Source organism: Cnephaeus nilssonii (genome assembly GCF_951640355.1).
Source record: "Cnephaeus nilssonii genome assembly, chromosome: 8".
NCBI classification, from domain to species: domain Eukaryota; kingdom Metazoa; phylum Chordata; class Mammalia; order Chiroptera; family Vespertilionidae; genus Cnephaeus; species Cnephaeus nilssonii.
The window spans coordinates 2,455,623-2,474,737 of NC_137079.1; the positions used below are offsets into that span (position 1 = coordinate 2,455,623).

The 19,115-nt window shown below is 62.4% G+C and overlaps 1 protein-coding gene across 1 annotated transcript; it reads left to right on the forward strand.

Annotated features, from left to right (window-relative positions):
• The first annotated feature begins 234 nt into the window (after positions 1 to 234).
• TDRP (testis development related protein) lies at positions 235 to 18,225 on the forward strand. The gene is made up of 3 exons (XM_079779032.1): positions 235 to 554; positions 15,477 to 15,574; positions 16,306 to 18,225. The coding sequence occupies exons 1-3, from the start codon at positions 450 to 452 to the stop codon at positions 16,646 to 16,648; spliced, it is 546 nt and encodes a 181-aa protein (XP_079635158.1). The 5' UTR covers positions 235 to 449; the 3' UTR covers positions 16,649 to 18,225.
• The last annotated feature ends 890 nt before the right edge of the window (positions 18,226 to 19,115 follow it).

Sequence of the window (19,115 nt, forward strand, 5' to 3'; positions counted from 1 at the left end):
ACTTGGCCGCGCCCCACGCCAGGGTGAGGGGTCGACCTGGGTGGGGGCGGGGCGGCGGAGGGGGCGGGGCCTCGTCCTGGGTGGCCCGGTAGGGGCGGGGCCTGGCCGGGGGCGGGGTCCCCGAGTGGGGGTGGGGGCGGGGGCGGCCTGGCCGGGGATCTGCCGGGTTGGGTTCGGGTCCGGGATGGTCCTTGGGGCGCGGGGGCCGGGGCCGGGGCAGGGCGCGGGGACCCCGTCCCGAGTGGAGGTGGGGACCGGAGGTGGGTCGGGTGCCCGATGGAGGAGGGGGCGCAGGGCGGGTCCGGGTCCCGGAGGGAGATGTGGCCCCGCCCGGCCGTCCCCGCCCCCTCGCCGCGTCCGGGCCTCGCTGGAGCCGCCGCCCGAGCTTCCGAGCGCCGCGGGCCGGCCGGAGGGGCGCGCAGACCCGCGGACGCCGGGCCGGACCGAGCATGTGGAAGCTGAGCCGCAGCCGGGTGCTGCTGGACGAGCCGCCCGAGGACGAGGACGGACTGCGGGGGGAGCCGCCGCCCAACGTGGACGCCAGCGGCGCGCAGGTGGGGGGCGCGCAGGTGGGGGCGCGCAGGTGGGGGCGCGCAGGTGGGGGCGCGCAGGTGGGGGCGCGCAGGTGGGGGGCGCGCAGGTGGGGGGCGCGCAGGTGGGGCCCGGGCTGCGTAGACGGGGGCGCGCAAGCGAGGTTGCGCCGGAGAGGAGGGCGGCGCGCGGGAACCGGGGCGCACAGGTAGCGGTGCGCAGGTGCGGCCTGGGCCCGCGGCCCGTTAGGATCCCCAGGCGTGTCCCGGGTCGCCGCCATCGTCTGTGTGGAGCACCCCACGCGGGGTCGGGAACGCGATCCAGGGGACAGGGCACCTGCGGCGCGTGGCCGTGGCCTCCCCGCGGAGGTGGAGGCCACCCCGGACCTTAGCCAGTCCCCCACGCGGGACGGATCGCGGGCAGGTCCTGGTCCCCGGGGGCGGTGCCCGCCGCCGGCGGAGACCAGAAAGCGCTCCACGACCCCAGCTACGTGCCAAGTGGGCGAAACACTTGTTTGGATCCGCAGCCGCTTCCTGTCCGTAAACCTCTGATGCCTGGAGGGAGGCGGCGGATGACCTTTCTGCGGAAAGTGCAGGCACCGGCCCTGCAGGTACCAGACACGCTCGGAATGCGCAGAATTCCTTCATTCGAAAGGGTCCCCGGTGGAGCCTGCGGGCGGTGCGTGCGCGCCCTCCCCGCTTCTTTTTCCGACGCGCGTTGGCTGTGCGTCCGTGGCCGGGGAATGAGGTCGGAAAGCAAGGGCTCCCTCGCTCTCCCGTGAAGGTGGCCAGAAAGTCCCTTTTGTTCAGTGTCTGGGGACGGCTGTTACAGCTGTTGGAAGTCTCTCTCTCTCTCTCTCTCTCTCTCTCTCTCTCTCTCTCTCTCTCTCTCTCTCCCTCTCTCTTTCTCTCTCTCTCTCTCAGGACTTGGTCTGGGATAGTTTCCGTGAGTCCCTGAATCTGGTGAGGGTTCTGTCTGAGCTGCTTTCCGAAGTTGCTTTTTGACAGCTGTTTTTATTTTTTTAATCTCAAAACCGCAGGGTTCCTCTAAACAGCAGCTCTCTCAGGTAGAACGATGAGAATGTATTTGCGGCGACGGAGTTACACTCCAAGTAACTCTTGTGGATTAAAGATGAGCGGGATCTTTTTTTTTTTTGGATGAACTTTAACATTTTAAATTGATCCTGTGTTCCGCCTCCATTTCTCCTGACGAATCCTACAACCTGTGTGCTTTCCTCTGGTTTTATTCTGGACATTTTCTCACATAAGAAAACGTTGGAAGAATGGGAGCTTGAACAGCAACACGGATTCAACCCTTAGGAACGTTGTTGTTTTTCTGATTTTCTAGTTTACAACTTGGTGTCCGCATCCTTCTGTTAACTGTGTATTTTTGTGTGGGTTTTAATCGGTTATTACTTTTATATGCTTTTATTGATCTTAGAGAGGAAGGGAGAGGGGAGAGAGACACATCAGTGATGAGAATCATTGATCAGCTGCCTCCTGCACGCCCCCTACTGGGGATCAAGCTCACAACCTGGGCATGTCCCCTGGCTGGGAATTGAACCCTGACCTCCTGGTTCATAGGTCAAGCTCAACCACTGAACCACACTGGCTGGGCTTAATTAAGAAGTTATGTTGGCCGAAACCGGTTTGGCTCAGTGGATAGAGCGTTGGCCTGCGGACTGAAGGGTCCCAGGTTCGATTCCGGTCAAGGGCATGTACCTTGGTTGCGGGCACATCCCCAGTGGGGGGTGTGCAGGAGGCAGCTGATCGATATTTCTCTCTCATCGATGTTTCTAACTCTCTATTTCTCTCCCTTCCTCTCTGTAAAAAATCAATACAATATATTTAAAAAAAAAGAAAGAAAGAAGTTATGTTGTTAGGTACCCAGCAACACTGAGTGGAAAAGACTGACTTCCCGTCTGTGTTACGTCCCCACATGCACAGCCCCCCTCTCCCAGCACCCCATTCAGGGGAGCTGCAGCCCTCAGCACAGGGCCCTCCGACCTGTCCTACAGATTCTGCAACAAATGTAACAGGAAGTGTGTCCGAGGTCATAGGGTCACCTAGCCCCGCGGCCCGGAGCCTCCTCATTCCGCTTACTCACGCTCCCTCTCCCATCCTGGTACCCCATCAATGACCGGCTCCCTGGTTTTGCCTTTTCCCAAATGCCTTCGGCTGGGGATCCTGCAGAGGGTGGCCTTTTCACTCGTCACAGGCACTGAGTTTCCGCCCCCCCTTTTCGGGGTTTGAGCGCTCATGCCTTTTTAGCTGAATACTATCCCACCCCCTGGCCTGGGGGGACCACAGGTCATCCATCCCCTGCGGACGGACGTCGCGGTTGCTTTCACGTTCAGTTTGGCGTGAAGCTGCTAGAAGCATCCTTACGCAGGCTTTGTGCGGACCTAAGTGTTTAACTCGGATGGATCCATACCGAGGAGCGTGATTGCTGGGTCGCGTGGTGAGAGTGGGTTTCGTGTTGTGGGACCCCCACGCTGTCTTCCTCCTCGGCTGCGCCCCCTGCATCCCCGCCAGCAGTGCGTGCGGTTCCTGCCGCCCGCGTCCCGCGTCCTCCCGCGGACTGGCCTGTGGTCTCCCCGGTGCGCAGGGCTCCGGGGCTCTCGGTTGCATGTCCTGAGGCCGTGGGGCGTGGAGCATCTTCCCACGCGCTTCCCTCCTCCTTGGTGGCGTGTCTGTGACGGTCGGTGGCCCATTTTTATTTTATTTTATTTTTTTAATTGACTTTTTACAGAGAGGAAGGGAGAGGGATAGAGAGCTAGAAACATCGATGAGAGAGAAACATGGATCAGCTGCCTCTGCACACCTCCTACTGGGGATGTGCCCGCAACCAAGGTACATGCCCTTGACCGGAATCGAACCTGGGACCCTTGAGTCCGCAGGCCGACACTCTATCCACTGAGCCAAACCGGTCAGGGCTGTGGCCCATTTTTAATAAAACCACTGACTTCTGTTTTTTTGTTGTTGAGGTTTAAGGGTTCTTGGTGTGTTTGAACAGCAGTCTTATCGGCCGTGTCTTTCCCAATAGTCGCTCCTGTGGCTCTTTTCCATCTCCTGACAGCCACTGTCAGAGCAGAAGTGTGTAATTTAGTGAAGTACAGGGTGTCAGTGACTCCCTTCATGGATTGTGTCTGTGCCCGAGAAACTGCCACCACCGAAGCCAGGAGGATTTTCCCGTTGTCTTCCAGGAGTGAGACTCCGCGGGTGGCTTTACATCACTTCGTTACGGGTGTCTATAGTTTAATGTGTTGAAGAAACTTTGCTATAGAAAAACAGATTTTATTTTTATGCTAAATTTCATTCCTTCTGGAGGATTGGTCTTTATCCCAAAGCCAGTTTCTGTTAGAATTAAATTAGAGAATTCATGGCAAGTCTGCCATAAAACTTCTGCCTAGACATTTTTGTTTTAAAGCTGGAAGGAGTAGGAAGCAGTGTGGGAAGGATGCACCGATGCGTGTTTCTCCGTCCGCACCTCGCGGCCCCGCGCCCAGGCGGTCAGCTGGGCCGCGGAGCCACTTCGCCTTGTTCTGGAAAGGGGTAGAGTTTGCACTCAGATGTGCACGTTGAGCTTCACACAGCGGTAATCGGCTGTTTTTAAAAAGAAAAAGTAGCTTAGTGTGAGGTTCTAATACGTTAGAAATGCAAGGCATGTGGAATCATTATTTGGATTAAGGAACACTGCATTGTTCCAAAAATAGTTTCCACACTGAAAATAAATTTCTCTGGGCTTCTCCTTGAACTTTTTTTAAAGTGAATTTGCACTATATATATATATATATATATTTTAGTAAAGTACTAAATCAATATATATAAAATTGATTTCAGAGAGGAAGGGAGAGGGAGAGAGAGAAACATCAATGATGAGAGAAAATCATTGATCTGGTGCCTCCTGCACACCCCCTACTGGGGATCGAGCCTGCAACCCGGGCATGTGCCCTTGACTGGAATCGAACCCGGGACCCTTTAGTCCACGGGGCGACGCTCTATCCACTGAGCCACACCAGCCAGGGCTGTTGAGCTTTTCCTTTGTCATGAACACACATCTATTTTTATTATAGTAAAACAGTGAGGTTAGAAGGTGAAACATTCACTGCAATCTATATTATAAAAAGCAACTGGCCGTAACGCCGTGACGCCATAGTGACCAAAGACCGGTCACCAGGAGATGCATGGAGCATCTCTCCGTCCCTCCCCTCACCCCACCCCTACCCCCAACCCCAGCCCGCGAGCCGCTCTTGGCAGCAAGGCAGGGCTCAGGGCTCACGCGGCGTGGCCCACAGATTCTGATCATAGCAAGGCGGGCAGCCGGCGGGCGGGCGGGCAGGCAGGGTGGCGGGTGGCTGGGCTCGGTGAGGCCCACGTGGGTGGGCGGGGCTGGGAGCTCGGCGAGGTGCGAGCGGGTGGGCGGGGCTGTGTGATTTTGCGTGCTGGGCTTCTAGTGGTTTATAATAAGGAAAGACTAACAGGGTTCAACGAGCCCTCACTTCAGCCCCGGTGGCGGGCAGTGCCAGCTGTCTCCTGGGGCCTCCCCCGGGCCTCGCCTCTGCCACAGGGTCTGTGGGGCCTCGGCAGGACCATGAGATGCCAGGCGGTTTGCCCGTGGGCCGATGGGCTGTGGGGGCCGATGGGCTGTGGGGGCCGATGGGCTGTGGGGGCCGATGGGCTGTGCGGGCCGATGGGCTGTGCGGGCCGATGGGCTGTGCGGGCCGATGGGCTGTGGGGGCCGATGGGCTGTGGGGGCCGATGGGCTGTGGGGGCCGATGGGCTGTGGGGGCCGATGGGCTGTGGGGGCCGATGGGCTGTGCGGGCCGATGGGCTGTGGGGGCCGATGGGCTGTGCGGGCCGATGGGCTGTGGGGGCCGATGGGCTGTGGGGGCCGATGGGCTGTGCGGGCCGATGGGCTGTGGGGGCCGATGGGCTGTGGGGGCCGATGGGCTGTGGGGGCCGATGGGCTGTGCGGGCCGATGGGCTGTGCGGGCCGATGGGCTGTGCGGGCCGATGGGCTGTGGGGGCCGATGGGCTGTGGGGGCCGATGGGCTGTGGGGGCCGATGGGCTGTGGGGGCCGATGGGCTGTGCGGGCCGATGGGCTGTGCGGGCCGATGGGCTGTGCGGGCCGATGGGCTGTGCGGGCCGATGGGCTGTGGGGGCCGATGGGCTGTGGGGGCCGATGGGCTGTGGGGGCCGGGCTGGATGAGGTGCCAGGCGGTTTGCCCGTGGGCCGATGGGCTGTGGGGGCCGATGGGCTGTGGGGGCCGATGGGCTGTGGGGGCCGATGGGCTGTGGGGGCCGATGGGCCATGGGGGCCGGGCTGGATGAGGTGCCAGGCGGTTTGCCCGTGGGCCGATGGGCTGTGGGGGCCGATGGGCTGTGGGGGCCGATGGGCTGTGGGGGCCGATGGGCTGTGCGGGCCGATGGGCTGTGGGGGCCGATGGGCTGTGGGGGCCGATGGGCTGTGGGGGCCGATGGGCTGTGGGGGCCGATGGGCTGTGGGAGCCGATGGGCTGTGGGGGCCGATGGGCTGTGGGGGCCGATGGGCTGTGGGGGCCGATGGGCTGTGGGGGCCGATGGGCTGTGCGGGCCGATGGGCTGTGGGAGCCGATGGGCTGTGGGGGCCGATGGGCTGTGGGGGCCGATGGGCTGCAGGGCCCGGGGCGTGCGTGGGGACTTAGCCAGCAGCCACACTAATGCCCCGGAAACCAGCCTCGGAGAACCCTGGGCGCAGGTTCATGCCACCATTTTAAAGGCTTGGAGGTCCTCCTAGGCATTTCCCCGAAAACGCCAGGGAGTCATGTGCTCCTCATCCTGCTTTGGGGATCGGAAGGGCCCGGATGGGGAACCTTCGTGTGGTGACAGGCTCAGCCTCGGGGGGCTCGGAGTGCGTGCGGCTGAGGTTCGCGAGGGGTGCAGGTGCAGGTGGGGAGTGGGGGTCGGGGTTGGGGGAGGCATGGGCTCAGCTGGTTGGTGGACGCTCCACCTGAGCTCAGAGAACCAGCACTCGGAGGCCTGCATCTTGGGGTGGGGGGTGGGGTGTGGGCTTGGGCAGGAGACTGAGGGCTCGAGCAACACTCACCGCTGGCTGCTTCCCACTGAGCCGTGGGCGGCCTTAGCGTTCGGCGAAGAGCTTGCACGTGCGTGTGTGTGCGTGTGTGCGTGCATGTGCACGTGAGTGCGTGTGTGTGTGCATGTGCATATGTGTGTTTGTGTTTGTGTGCACACGTGTGTTCATGTGCGTGTGTGTTTGCATGTGTGTGTGTACATGCAAGTGTGTGCGTGTGTGTGTGTGTGTGTGTGTGTGTGTGCGCACGCGCGCGCCGTGTAGCGCCCCCTCGCATGGACACACAGACTTGGGAAACCCCCGGTGGGGACGTGAGCAGGCAGGTCTGGTCTCCTTACAACCTGCGCGGAAGCCATTGCCCACCCTGAGCAGACGTTTCCGGAGGTGGAGCCGCGGTCAGCGGCGTGTCCCTGGGTACCTGGTCGCCGTCTCAGTGACCCTGCGGCCGGACGGACACCTCCCAGCCGGCTGCCCACACGGACGCCGGTCCCTGCGGCACCGTAGGTGTGATGGACGGGCATTGCACGTGGGTAACTTTTCACGTGTTCACAGTCCTGATGAAGCCCGGGAGCCCCCACCAGCCGGTGTCCCCCTCAGGTGGATGGCACTGCACCACAGCCATGCATCGCCTGGCCAGTGTGCTCAGTGGGTAGAGCGCCGGCCTGCAGACCACAGGGTCCCGGGTTCGATTCGATTCTGGTCAAGGGCATGTACCTTGGTTGCAGGCTTCTCCCCGCCCCTGGGCCTGGGGGGGGGGGGGGGGGCGTGTGCAGGAGGCAACCCATCCATGTGTTTCTCTCACATCGATGCTTCTCTCCGTCTCTCCCTCTCTCTCCCACGCTCCCTAAGAACCAATGGGAAAATGTCCTCCGTGAGGAGTAAAAAACAAAAAGAAAGAGATGCGCCCTGGCATCGCTCCCAGGAAGCGCAGCTGCGAGTCGGGCGTGGAGGGTGGGCCTGTGGCCCTGCGCGCCTGACCCTGTGCGAGCGGGACGGCCCAGCCTCCACGCGAGCCTGGGAGGGAGGCGCCAGCACGATGCCTGTCGTCCGTGGTGCTGGGCATCGCAGCAGCGCTGACGTGGGGTCACCACGTCCCGGATGCGGGGACAGGCGCAGACGGCGGCCGTGACGCACGCGCTCCGGGCCTGGCCAGTCTCCCCGTGCGGCCCTGAGGGCGGCCTTGGCTCCCCGTGACTCGGCCAGGGGGTGACGTGGTTCTGAGCATCCGGACAACTGGAGTCCAGCGAAGTCAGCGTTTAGAGAGCACGTGCTTTAAAATCCCCACCAGGGATGTCTTCCCGACTCAGAGCTACTGGAAGGGAGGGAGCGGGGAGGGGGGAGGAAGGGAGAGAGGAACATCCGTGAGAGAGACACATCTATTGGTTGCCTTCCGCTCACGCCCCCCGGGGCTGGGACTCTGCAACCGGGGTACGTGCTCTTGACCTGAATCACACCGGTGACCCTTCAGTCCCATCAGTGATTCCGCCTCATCATTGATGTTTCTCTCTCTCCCTCTTCCTTTCTCTCTGAAATTAATAAAAATATATTTTTTAAAAGAAAAGAAAGAAACCCGTGGTTCAGCTCATCGCGCGTGGAGGGAGCACAGCGTTGTGTACAGGCGTCTTGTGGGCGACGCGGAGGCAGTGCCCGGTCCTGGCCGCTGGAGGCGCCCGAGTCCGATTCCGAGAGCTGGCGGCTCACAGCAGACCCTGTACCCGCCGCCGCCGCCGCGGGCCATGGCACAGCCTCACGGTGGCCCGGGACGGACACCCGCACCGTGGTTCTCCGTGGTTCTCCCTGGGCTCCGTGGTTCTCCCTGGGCTCCGTGGTTCTCCCTGGGCTCCGTGATTCTCCGTGGGCTCCGTGGTTCTCCGTGGGCTTTGTGATTCTCCGTGGGCTCCGTGGTTCTCCGTGGGCTCCGTGGTTCTCCGTGGGCTCCGTGGTTCTCCATGATTCTCCGTGGGCTCCGTGTTTGGGAATTCACCCCAGTCCAGGGCTGGGGAGCCGTCCTGTCTTCGCAGCCGTGAGGCCCACGTCCGGCCGAGGGTGCGTGTGCCTGGCCCACGGTGTCAGCCGTCACACGTGCCGCGTCTTGTTTGCGGTCCGGCTCTGTGTGGTTCGAGTTTAGTGCTTTTCGGTGCTGACGCTGCTGTTTCGAACGATCCGGGCTTAGTGCCCACGCCTGGCTCCCCGGTGGAGGCCGGTGTGTCCGGCGGAGAAAGCGCGCTGGGCGGGCTGAGCAGCAATACGGGGCCTGTGCATAAACACGCGTGACACAGGTTAGGATTGACTGATGAACACGTGTGACCGGGGCTCACAGTCCCTGCCCTGTGTTTCCCGTGAGAGCAGCGATTCGGGACTTGTTGTTAATTCCGTGTCCCCGTGGCTCCCACAGCGCGGCCTCCTCCAGGGGATTCGCCCCACTGACAGGGAGGGGCTGCGGGAGGTAGAGGGGCTTCCTGACGTCATGGGCCGCCGACAGTTGGAATCCACGTTTCTCTGAGTTTAAACTTTTGGGACTCTGTTTCTCTAACGCCACAGGTCATGAATTTGCAACACCGTTTTTCTCTATTTTTCAAATACTGACATTTTGTCTTACAAAAATCCCGGCCCCACGGTCAGTGCCTGAGGAACGCACCGACGAAACTGTGTTTCGGCTCAGACTCCAGTACAGCAGCTGCCCCGTTTGCTTCCCCTGGAGCTTAAGCGCCGGATGGGGCGTGTGCAGGGGGAGCTGCCCGGGGAGGGGGGGGCGGGCGTTCCCGGGATCAGGCGGTGATGTGTGAGCGTGCACCTGCCCCCCGCCTCCCTTCACCTGGACTCTAGGAGCCGCTCGGACAAAGGAGGTGCTGTGTGCGGAAGGGACTCTCCCGGGACACGAGGCGCAGATGGAACCTTCCATGGGCTTCTGCAGTAGGTGACGTGTCTCTGTCTGGAATATTTCTAGCAAAAAAAGTTCCTGTGTTTTGGAGTCTAGTTGACAAAGGAATGGATTGTGTCTCTTGATTGGGATTTTTCAGGTTCTTAGAGACCGACATTTTAAGCATCTTGGTCCATCTGGCTGCTGGGAGGTGCCCAGACTGGGTGCCCGGCCACAGAGCTCACCCCAGCTGTGGGGGCCTCTCCCGCTGCGGGCTCCTCACGGCCCCCCTGGGACACGGGCTGGGCCCCCCTGGGACACGGGCTGGGCCCCCCTGGGACATGGGCTGGGCCCCCCGGGACACGGGCTGGGCCCCCCTGGGACATGGGCTGGGCCCCCCTGGGACATGGGCTGGGACACGGGCTGGGCCCCCCCAGGACACGGGCTGGGCCCCCCTGGGACACGGGCTGGGCCCCCTGGGACACGGGCTGGGCCAGAAGGTGCTAATCGCCCTCAGGAGGGCTCCACCTCATGACCTTCTCACCTCCACAGCCCGGCCTCCTCCTGCATCCCCTTGGGGGGCAGGGTGTAAACAGGTGGATTTGGGGGGACACAGACGCCCCACGGCAGCCTTGTAGACCGTGAAGACAGAGCAAGGTTTCTCGGAGTTTTGCGGGAGGGCTGGCATGAGGAACCCGTTGTGGAAGCCGCCAATGCGGACCGCACGCGGGGGCTGTGCAGGCCAGTGAGCACTCACGGAGCAGGGCTGTTCGTGCCTGCGAGCCAGTGCGGCATAGGAGCACGGCCCCGGGAGGCGGCGGCTGCGCCGCCCCATTGCCACGTGGGCGTGCTTGTGGGTTGTTTTTGTTTGTTTGCTTGTTCTGTGAATCCTCACTCGGGGATATTTTTCCCATTGATTTTGAGAGAGTGGAAGGGGGAGGGGGAGGAGGACGGACGAAGAGGAAGGAGGAGAGAGAGAGAGAGAGAGAGAGAGAGAGAGAGAGACATCGACATCAAGTGGTTGCCTCCCACACGTGCCCAGCCAGGGCCAGGGTTGAACCTGCAGCCCAGGTGTACACTGTTGACGGGGAATCGAACCCTTGACCCTTCGGTGCACAGGCCGGCGCTCTAACCACTGGGAAGCCCGGCCAGGGCTGTGGATTTTATTTCGGGTCCGTGCAGTTACCCACACGTGTCGATGCGTGTTTCTGTCGGGCGTGCCCGGTTACAGGAAGGCTGTCGCTTACGTTGGCACATCAGTTGAAGATGAGGTCGTCACTGAAGAGCTTAATGTTCGTGTTGGCTGGAGCATGCGCTGTGGAGGTAAAGACTCCGTTACCTACCTGCCCGTCCTGCCGAGAGTGAGGAACCACCGCGGTCCGTCTACCGCTTGTCCTTAGCTTCCGGTGGGTGTTTGGAAAGGACACGAGGCAGAAGCTCTCCGGGGAGACGGTGGAAGAGGCCGCGTCCAGGCTCCGACGGCTGTTCAGTCCGCCTGGGAGACGGGGCCGCGCGGGAGCGGCTCCCTGGCTGTCGGCTCTGAGCGCGGCTCCTGCTGTTCGAGGGCAGAGGGCACCGGGGCGCCCAGAGATAAGGGCGCAGGATGGAGAAAGGTTAACGCAGGTCCCGGGGAGATGCCTGGGAATGACAGGCCTGTGAGGCTCACCTGACCTCCTCCCCCCGACAGGGTGTGGGTGGGAACCCGGCCCTGTGCCTACGAGGTCAGGGGAGGGGGTGGGACGTCCACCGGGACTCCCCCTCCCACCCTGCTCGGGCTCAGGACTCCATAAACACTTCATTGCTGCCTCCAGGGCGCAACAGGGGAAAGAGCCCGGCCGGTGTCGCTCAGTGGTTAGAGCGTTGGCCTGCGGCCTGAAGGGTCCCAGGTTCGATTCCTGGTCAGGGCACAGGCCCAGGTTGTGACAGGGCTTGATCCCCAGTGTAGGGTGTGCGGGAGGCAGACGATCCATGATTCTCCCTCATCACTGATGTTTCTCTCTCTTTCTCTCTCTCTCTAAAATCACTAAAAATGTGTATTTTTTAAAACTAGGGGAAAGAAAACCAGAGAGAAAAGGGACTCAGCGCTGCAGCAGGTGGAGGGACCCCGGGGAGCCGAGGGCGTGCCAGGCCAGTCCGCTCCCTGAGGCCGCCACGGGCTCGCAGCCCGCGGGCACCTGGCAGCGGAGGAGGCAGCCGGGCACTGCCCCGGCCTCGCTCCCCCGGCCTGGAACCTGTTCAAACAGCCGATGGCCGGGCCTCGGCAAAGAGCCCTTTGTGCTCCTGAGGCCGCTGCCCGCGGGGACCGGTCAGGCCGAGCCGCGGCTGCTGACACATTAAAATTGCAGAGGCACCCGAGCCGGGAGCTGAGCCGCTCCGTGTCGGCGTCCCCCCCACAAACACGGGGACACTTTCCACATCAGAGGCTCCTGTTCCCTCACGTTTTGCTCACTCGTCTGCTTGGCCTTTTCTGTGGTTTCGTACAACTTTCCATGTTGAGGAGATGGGGTTTTCATTGTCATATTTGGCTGTTGCTTTTTCAAATTCACAAGGAGCCATAGTGTTTGTGATTGAAAGAAGCAGCACCCCCTGCCCCCCCGAGATTCTGCTCGGAAGTTTCCCGGGGCCTCTCCTCCCGCTAGAGGAATGGCTGAGGGTGGCTGAGGGTGGTTCTGGGTTAGAGAAGATGGGAACCTTGCGGAGCCGGTGGCCAGAGAACACGTGGCCAGCGTGTCGGTGGCGGCGGGTCAGCACCGCGCACGTGGTTAGCCAGTACCAAGCGGGGTCCGTCGGGGCGTGCGGTCCGTGCTGCGCGTGTGGGATGCACGGCATGGCCTCAGCGGCCTGTCCCCACGGAGGCGCAGCCTGGCTGCCTGCGGACAGACGGGACGCCGCCCCCCCCCCCCCCAGGGGCCTGCGGAGCCCGCCCTCCCTCCCGGCTCTGGTCTCTGATGGTGACCCTGTTGGTCCTGTGCTGGATGTCATCAGCGTGCTCTCCGATGGGTCGTGCTTTCCGCGGGGGAAGGAGGGCTGCCCCCTCACGTGGCCTCTGCAGCGTGTGTGCCTGGCGTGTGGCTGTGGCCCCTGAGCAGACGGACGGCTGGGCCCGGGCGGCGGGTGCCCTCCCTCCCAGGCGCTCCCTCCTGCCGGGAGGTCCCCCTTGGGCTCTGGGTCAGGGGCCTCCACTCCCCGCGGGGCTGGCCACGGCCGGCAGCTCTCACCTGACACAGCTGGGATCGGGTTCCGCAGGTGACGGCCTCCTGCACGGCTGGGTCCGCTCTAGACTCAGCGTGCCCAGCAGCGTGCCCAGCAGCGTGCCCGGCAGCCGGGGGAGCTCCCACCTCAGAGTGGGCGGGCAGAGCGCCGGGCTGTGCGGGGTCCTGGCACGGCAGCCTCCGGCCTGGCTCACCGCTCCCTCCTCGGCCTGCGAGAACCCCATCCCCAGGCTCCAGGCCCAGGGACAGGCACCCGGCCCTCTGCCCTCGGCCCTGGGTGTCACCGCATCCCCCCAGGGCACCGGCCGTGCTCTCGGTTGAGGGTCTCAGTCCCTCACGCCTCTCAGACACTCCGGAGTCCCAGGTGCCGGCCTCGGACACGGCCGACCCTGCGGAGGGGTGAAGAGGGTACCCGCGTAAGCAGCCTGTGTAAGCGCTGGTGATCCGTGGGGTCTGGACGGGAGGGTGTGGGCACAGGGACGGCCAGGAGCCAGGCGCGCGATCCCTCTGCTTCACAGGCCCTGGCATCCTGTTGCCATTTGTCGCCTCAGGGTCACTCGGCTGCCCTCGCTCCGGTAAAGGCTGTTTTGATGGTTGTCGGAGCAGGGGCACCGGCAGCCGGGACACAGGCGGGAGCTCTGTCACGGGCACGGGCGTCAACACGGCTTCCGGCTGCGGGGGCCGTCGGCATGGCCCTGGGGCTGCTCAGACGGAGGGCTGGTGGGTCCTCGCGGGGCGCGGGGCGCGGGGCACGGGACGGGCACACACCGTCTGCCAGGTCCTCGTCCATCCGGGACCCCGCTGTCGCGAGCCTGGCCCCAGGGAAGGCCTCCGGGTTGGTTTTTGGGGACGACGTGGAGCTCTCGCTCCCTGGCGCTGGGTGGCCCTGGGCGGCCGCAGGGGCCTGGCACACAGCCCTCAGTTCCCTTTCCTTTCATGTTGCAACAGGAACATTCCAGAGTTCTGTAAAGCGAGGTCTGCCCCCGGGAGCCGCCCTCTGCTCCCCTCCCCTCTGCTCCCCTCCGCTCCCCTGATGAGAGAGAGACCACCCACAGAGGGAGTGGGACCCCGGGGTGCGGGATGGGGGGAGTCTCTCCTTTCCCGGCCCTGCTCTGACAGCGCGTGCCTCTGGGTCCGAGAGGCCGGGCGTAGGCACAGGACGCACCCCGACTGCAGAACCGTGGCCCCAGGGTGAGCAATAGGCCTTCCCTCCTCTGCAGCCACCGTGGGATGGCGGGGCCTCTGACCTGCGGGGACCCATCCTGGGGTCACAGCTCGGCCGCCCCGCCTGGGTGAGGGCAGGGCGAGGATGGGCAGATGGATGGTCACCGCAGTGGCTGTCCTCACAGCGGGACGGAGGTCGCCTGCCGCTGAGGGAGGAGGAGCCGCGACCCCAGGGGACGGACGGGGCCCAGCTTCTCTCCCAGGCCCAGCTTCTCTCCCGGGCCCAGCTTCTCTCCCAGGCCCAGCTTCTCTCCCAGGCCCAGCTTCTCTCCCAGGGCCCAGCTTCTCTCCCAGGCCTTCTCTCCCAGGCCCAGCTTCTCTCACAGGCCCAGCTTCTCTCACAGGCCCAGCTTCTCTCCCAGGCCCAGCTTCTCTCCCAGGCCCAGCTTCTCTCCTAGGTCCCAGCTTCTCTTCTAGGTCCCAGCTTCTCTCCCAGGCCCAGCTTCTCTCCCAGGCCCAGCTTCTCTCCCAGGCCCAGCTTCTCTCCTAGGTCCCAGCTTCTCTTCTAGGTCCCAGCTTCTCTCCCAGGCCCAGCTTCTCTCCAGGCCCAGCTTCTCTCCAGGCCCAGCTTCTCTCCCAGGGTCCAGCTTCTCTCCCAGGCCCAGCTTCTCTCCCAGGGTCCAGCTTCTCTCCCAGGCCCAGCTTCTCTCCCAGGGTCCAGCTTCTCTCCCAGGCCCAGCTTCTCTCCCAGGGCCCAGCTTCTCTCCCAGGCCCAGCTTCTCTCCCAGGGCCCAGCTTCTCTCCCAGGCCTTCTCTCCCAGGCCCAGCTTCTCTCCCAGGCCCAGCTTCTCTCCCAGGCCCAGCTTCTCTCCCAGGGCCCAGCTTCTCTCCCAGGCCTTCTCTCCCAGGCCCAGCTTCTCTCCCAGGCCCAGCTTCTCTCCCAGGCCCAGCTTCTCTCCCAGGCCCAGCTTCTCTCCTAGGTCCCAGCTTCTCTTCTAGGTCCCAGCTTCTCTCCCAGGCCCAGCTTCTCTCCCAGGCCCAGCTTCTCTCCCAGGGTCCAGCTTCTCTCCCAGGCCCAGCTTCTCTCCCAGGCCCAGCTTCTCTCCCAGGGTCCAGCTTCTCTCCCAGGGCCCAGCTTCTCTCCCAGGCCCAGCTTCTCTCCCAGGCCTTCTCTCCCAGGCCCAGCTTCTCTCCCAGGCCCAGCTTCTCTCCCAGGCCCAGCTTCTCTCCCAGGCCCAGCTTCTCTCCCAGGGCCCAGCTTCTCTCCCAGGCCTTCTCTCCCAGGCCCAGCTTCTCTCCTAGGCCCAGCTTCTCTCCCAGGCCCAGCTTCTCTCCCAGGGCCCAGCTTCTCTCCCAGGCCTTCTCTCCCAGGCCCAGCTTCTCTCCCAGGGCCCAGCTTCTCTCCTAGGCCCAGCTTCTCTCCCAGGCCCAGCTTCTCTCCCGGGCCCAGCTTCTCTCCCAGGGCCCAGCTTCTCTCCTAGGCCCAGCTTCTCTCCCAGGGCCAGCTTCTCTCCCAGGGCCCAGCTTCTATCCAGGCCCAGCTTCTCTCCCAGGCCCAGCTCCACAGATTTGTTACAAAACCCGATCTGTGTACTTGCTGCCAGGCCTGACCTCTTCCTGACCTTTGTTGGTGCAGGGAGCAGGTTTCCAAGGTTGGAAGGAAGTGACTTCGCTGTTTAATGACGACGACGAGCAGCACCTGCTGGGAAGATGCAAATCTCCCAAGTCCAGGGGGTAAGTCCCTGCGGGGGAGGGGGGACGTGGTCTGGAGGCCAGGCCAGGCCCCAGTGGGTGCCCCCTCATCGCGGCCCCCGCACCCCTCCCTCCCTGTCACGTGGGACAGCAGGGCCAGTCGGGTGACATCGAGTGCTCCTGCCCTAGTGAGGAAGGTGCGGAGGGCTCCCTGGATGTCTGGTGAAGACCGGGCGCTGCGGGAAGGCCAGGAGGCAGCTGAGCCGGCAGGCGGAGGAGCGCGGGAGCTGCAGACCAGCGCCCACCTGAGCCCCGAGCCCCGAGCTGCCTCGCTTCACGGGCGGGTGTCGCTGTGACCACCTTCTTCCCGGGCGGCGGGTCCCGCACGGCAGTGCCCTGGGCACTGTCTCCCAGGGCCCAGTGTGCTGGCTGGGTCCTCGGGACCCCGCAGGTCAAAAGCAGTTCTCCCCGATGGGAGTCTGGGCCTGGGTCCCTGCCGCCGACTGGCAGGCACGTGAGCACCAGTCGTGTCTCCTGAGAACCGGCCCGTGTGCACGTCCACGTGTGGGTCTGAGACGCGGCCTCACGCGTGTCAGCAACAACACGTGGGGACGGATTCTCCCTCGCTGACTTCGCTGCTTCAAGTTTTACATATTGATTGGCGTTAGCTTCCCACACAGCTTAGATGGATTTAGAAAAAGAAACTTTATGTACAAAATGGACCGAATCTGAGGCCCCTCACCGCCCAAACCCACCTCCTTTGTCTCCCGCAGAACCAGCTTACGGTTGAAAGAAGAGCTGAAGACGGAGAAGAAGTCTGGGTTTTGGGACAATCTGGTTTTAAAGCCGAACATACAGTCCAAGAAGCCAGACGAGATCGAGGGCTGGGAGCCCCCGAAGCTTGCTCTCGAAGACGTGGCGGCTGAGTCGGGCGCCCTGAGCGACCAGGCGTCCCGGCCGGGCTGGGAGGAGGGGGCCAAGGGCTCGGGCAAGTACACCAGCCTGGCCGGCCCGGGGGGCAGCTCGCGCTGGAGCCTGCGCTCGGCCGGGAAGCTGGTCAGCATCCGGCGCCAGAGCCGCGGCCACCTGACCGACAACTGGGAGGAGCTCGAGTGACCGGCCGGCCGCCAGCGCTGTCCCAGCAGCATGGGCCTCCCGCTGCGGCTCTGGCTCCCTCCGTTCAGTCTGTTTGCTGTATCAGGTGTTTCCGTAGCCTATCGAGTTGTTAGTCTTTCCAGGTTAGAGAGAGCGGAGCCCACTCTGCCCACATTTCATCTCCCACGCTGGCTAGGAGTTTCCAGACACTGTGACCACCTCCGGCAGGCACGCCAGGCCACGCCAGGCCACGCCACGCCGGTGTGTCTGCGTGTTTCTGACCTGGGGGTGCAGTTTCGGATGCCGCCCCACAGGTACCAAATAGCACTCCCCGCCGTCCTCAGCTGCACCCGTTTGCCGCACGACGCGGTGACTCCTGCAAAGAACGTGGGAGCCGACGGTGACACCGAACGTCGCCGCCTGACGGACACGCGCCAGCCAGGGTGCAGCGAGCCTGGCCAAGGCCGCGTCAGGTCGTGTTTATCCTGGAAAATCAAACTTCTTCTCAAATTAAAAATCTGTCAGCAAATCAAATTCTAGAGAAGCGAACGCTGCCTGCCGCGGCAGAGACCCGCCCCACCCCTCCCCTGCGGTGGGTGGAGACGGCGCTGCGTGTGTTGAGGTTTTATTTCTGCTGCTGGGCTTTTAAATATCGATCTGTATTTTCTTCTAAAAACCTGTCGTGCTTTTTGATTCCAGATTACAGAAAACCAAGTGTGGGTCACTGTTAGTCACTTGATACTGTACTTTTGCTTGGAAGCTGTTCACTTGCTCTTGACAGGGCTGCAACGTATAAACACTGGAAGTGCCTCCTTCTAGAATGCCCTCGGTGTTGTTTAAAAACGAGATGCCGTGGGACGCCTAAGGGCTGCGTTGGTGCCGTGCGTCCGTGGGTCAGGGCCCGGACAGCCGTCCCGCGTGCGGCCCGCGCATCCAGCCGGGGCTGGTTTTTGTCACGAGAACCTCTGGCTGCACCGCATCCTCGGGAGGAACATCCCGGCTGCTCAGGGCTCACGGTGCTGCTCCATGCGAGGGGCTCGGTCACTCCTGGGACCGGCCGCACGCCCCATGCCTGGTGGGTCAGAGCGTCTGTCTGTCTGTCTGTTGTCTGCCAAGCATCTGTCTGTTCCCCCGTCTGTGTTTTTCAGGAGAACAAGAAGTCTACTTGACGGAGCCTGGGCACCGATGTGCTTTCAGTGGTGCTGGGGCTGAGCCAGGCGTGGGTCGGGTGGGGACTGTAAACCACACGTGTATCTGCAAACATTTATGCAAATGAGATGTTCTGTTGTACAGGGTCCCGTGGAAATGGCTCTGTGGGTCTTAATATAGGTATTTATTGGTGTGCTTCAGGAGAAAAATAATCTACCAAAGCGATTGTTTGTGCACAGGTCGAGAGAAATTCGGTTTGGTTTGGGGGGTCTTGTTTGAGTTCTGTGTACAGACAACTGTGCGAAGAATGAGGTGTCTGCTCCTTCTACTAATGTTTTAGTATTTTTAATACAAAAGCGATGGCTGCAGAGGTCAAATCCACCCTTAATGCTGAGGTTTTAAGAAATAAAAGTATCGTTTCTACCGTCCCTCATTGTTGGCCTGTCATTGGCGCCCTCAAGGTCACTGCCCACTCACCTCAGTCCCAGGGCCGACGGGCAAGCCTCTCCACACTTAAACCCTGATTTAAAATGCAGACTACATGTAGATGTTTCATAAATAAATGACCGACATCGACCTGAGCTCTCGGGTGTGAGCGGCCGCACTGCTGTCTGTGCGGCGCGTCTGTGCCGGCTGCTGGTTTTTGAGTCACTTGTTCCGTGAGTTGGAGACTTGAGCTGCCTCCCAGCTCGGCTGAGAAACAAGGAACGTGCCAGTGGGGTGTCCTGTCACAGCAGAGGCCAGGGCAGGGCTGGGGCTGTGGGGCGCACTGCAGGGATGGGAGAGTTGTGGAGCCGCTTCCATGACAATAGTGACATCTCTAGGAAGCTGGTCTGTGCCCTGTGAAAGGAGTGGGAGCTGGGAAAGCTGCAGGAGGCGCTAACCAGGCACCTACCTGAGCAGCCTCAGTGCAGGCGGGTACAGGAAGAGGGCTCCTCCCGGGCACTGACTTCCCACCTGTGCCAGCTGCCCAGGTTGCAGGCCAAGCTGCCCCTGGAGTCACCGTCCTGGTCCCTGCAGCAGGGAGAGCTGGGGGACCCCTGCGGCTCCAGGCAGGCACCCGCTCAGAGCACGGGCAGGGGCTCTGATTTTACAGGAGGAAGCCGTGCGTCTTGGGGTTTCCCGCCACCCTCCGCCCCCAGGGGCTCTGAGGGGCTGGGACAACCATTTCAATGAAAAATACCGTTAGCCTGCGAGAGGCAATGGTCAACGACTCTCTCATCATTGATGTTTCCATTTCTCTCTTCCTAATAAGAAAACATTTAAAAATAAATACTATTTTAGCCCACCCGGAGTGGCTCAGTGGTTGAGCGTCGACCTGTGAAGCAGGAGGTCCTGG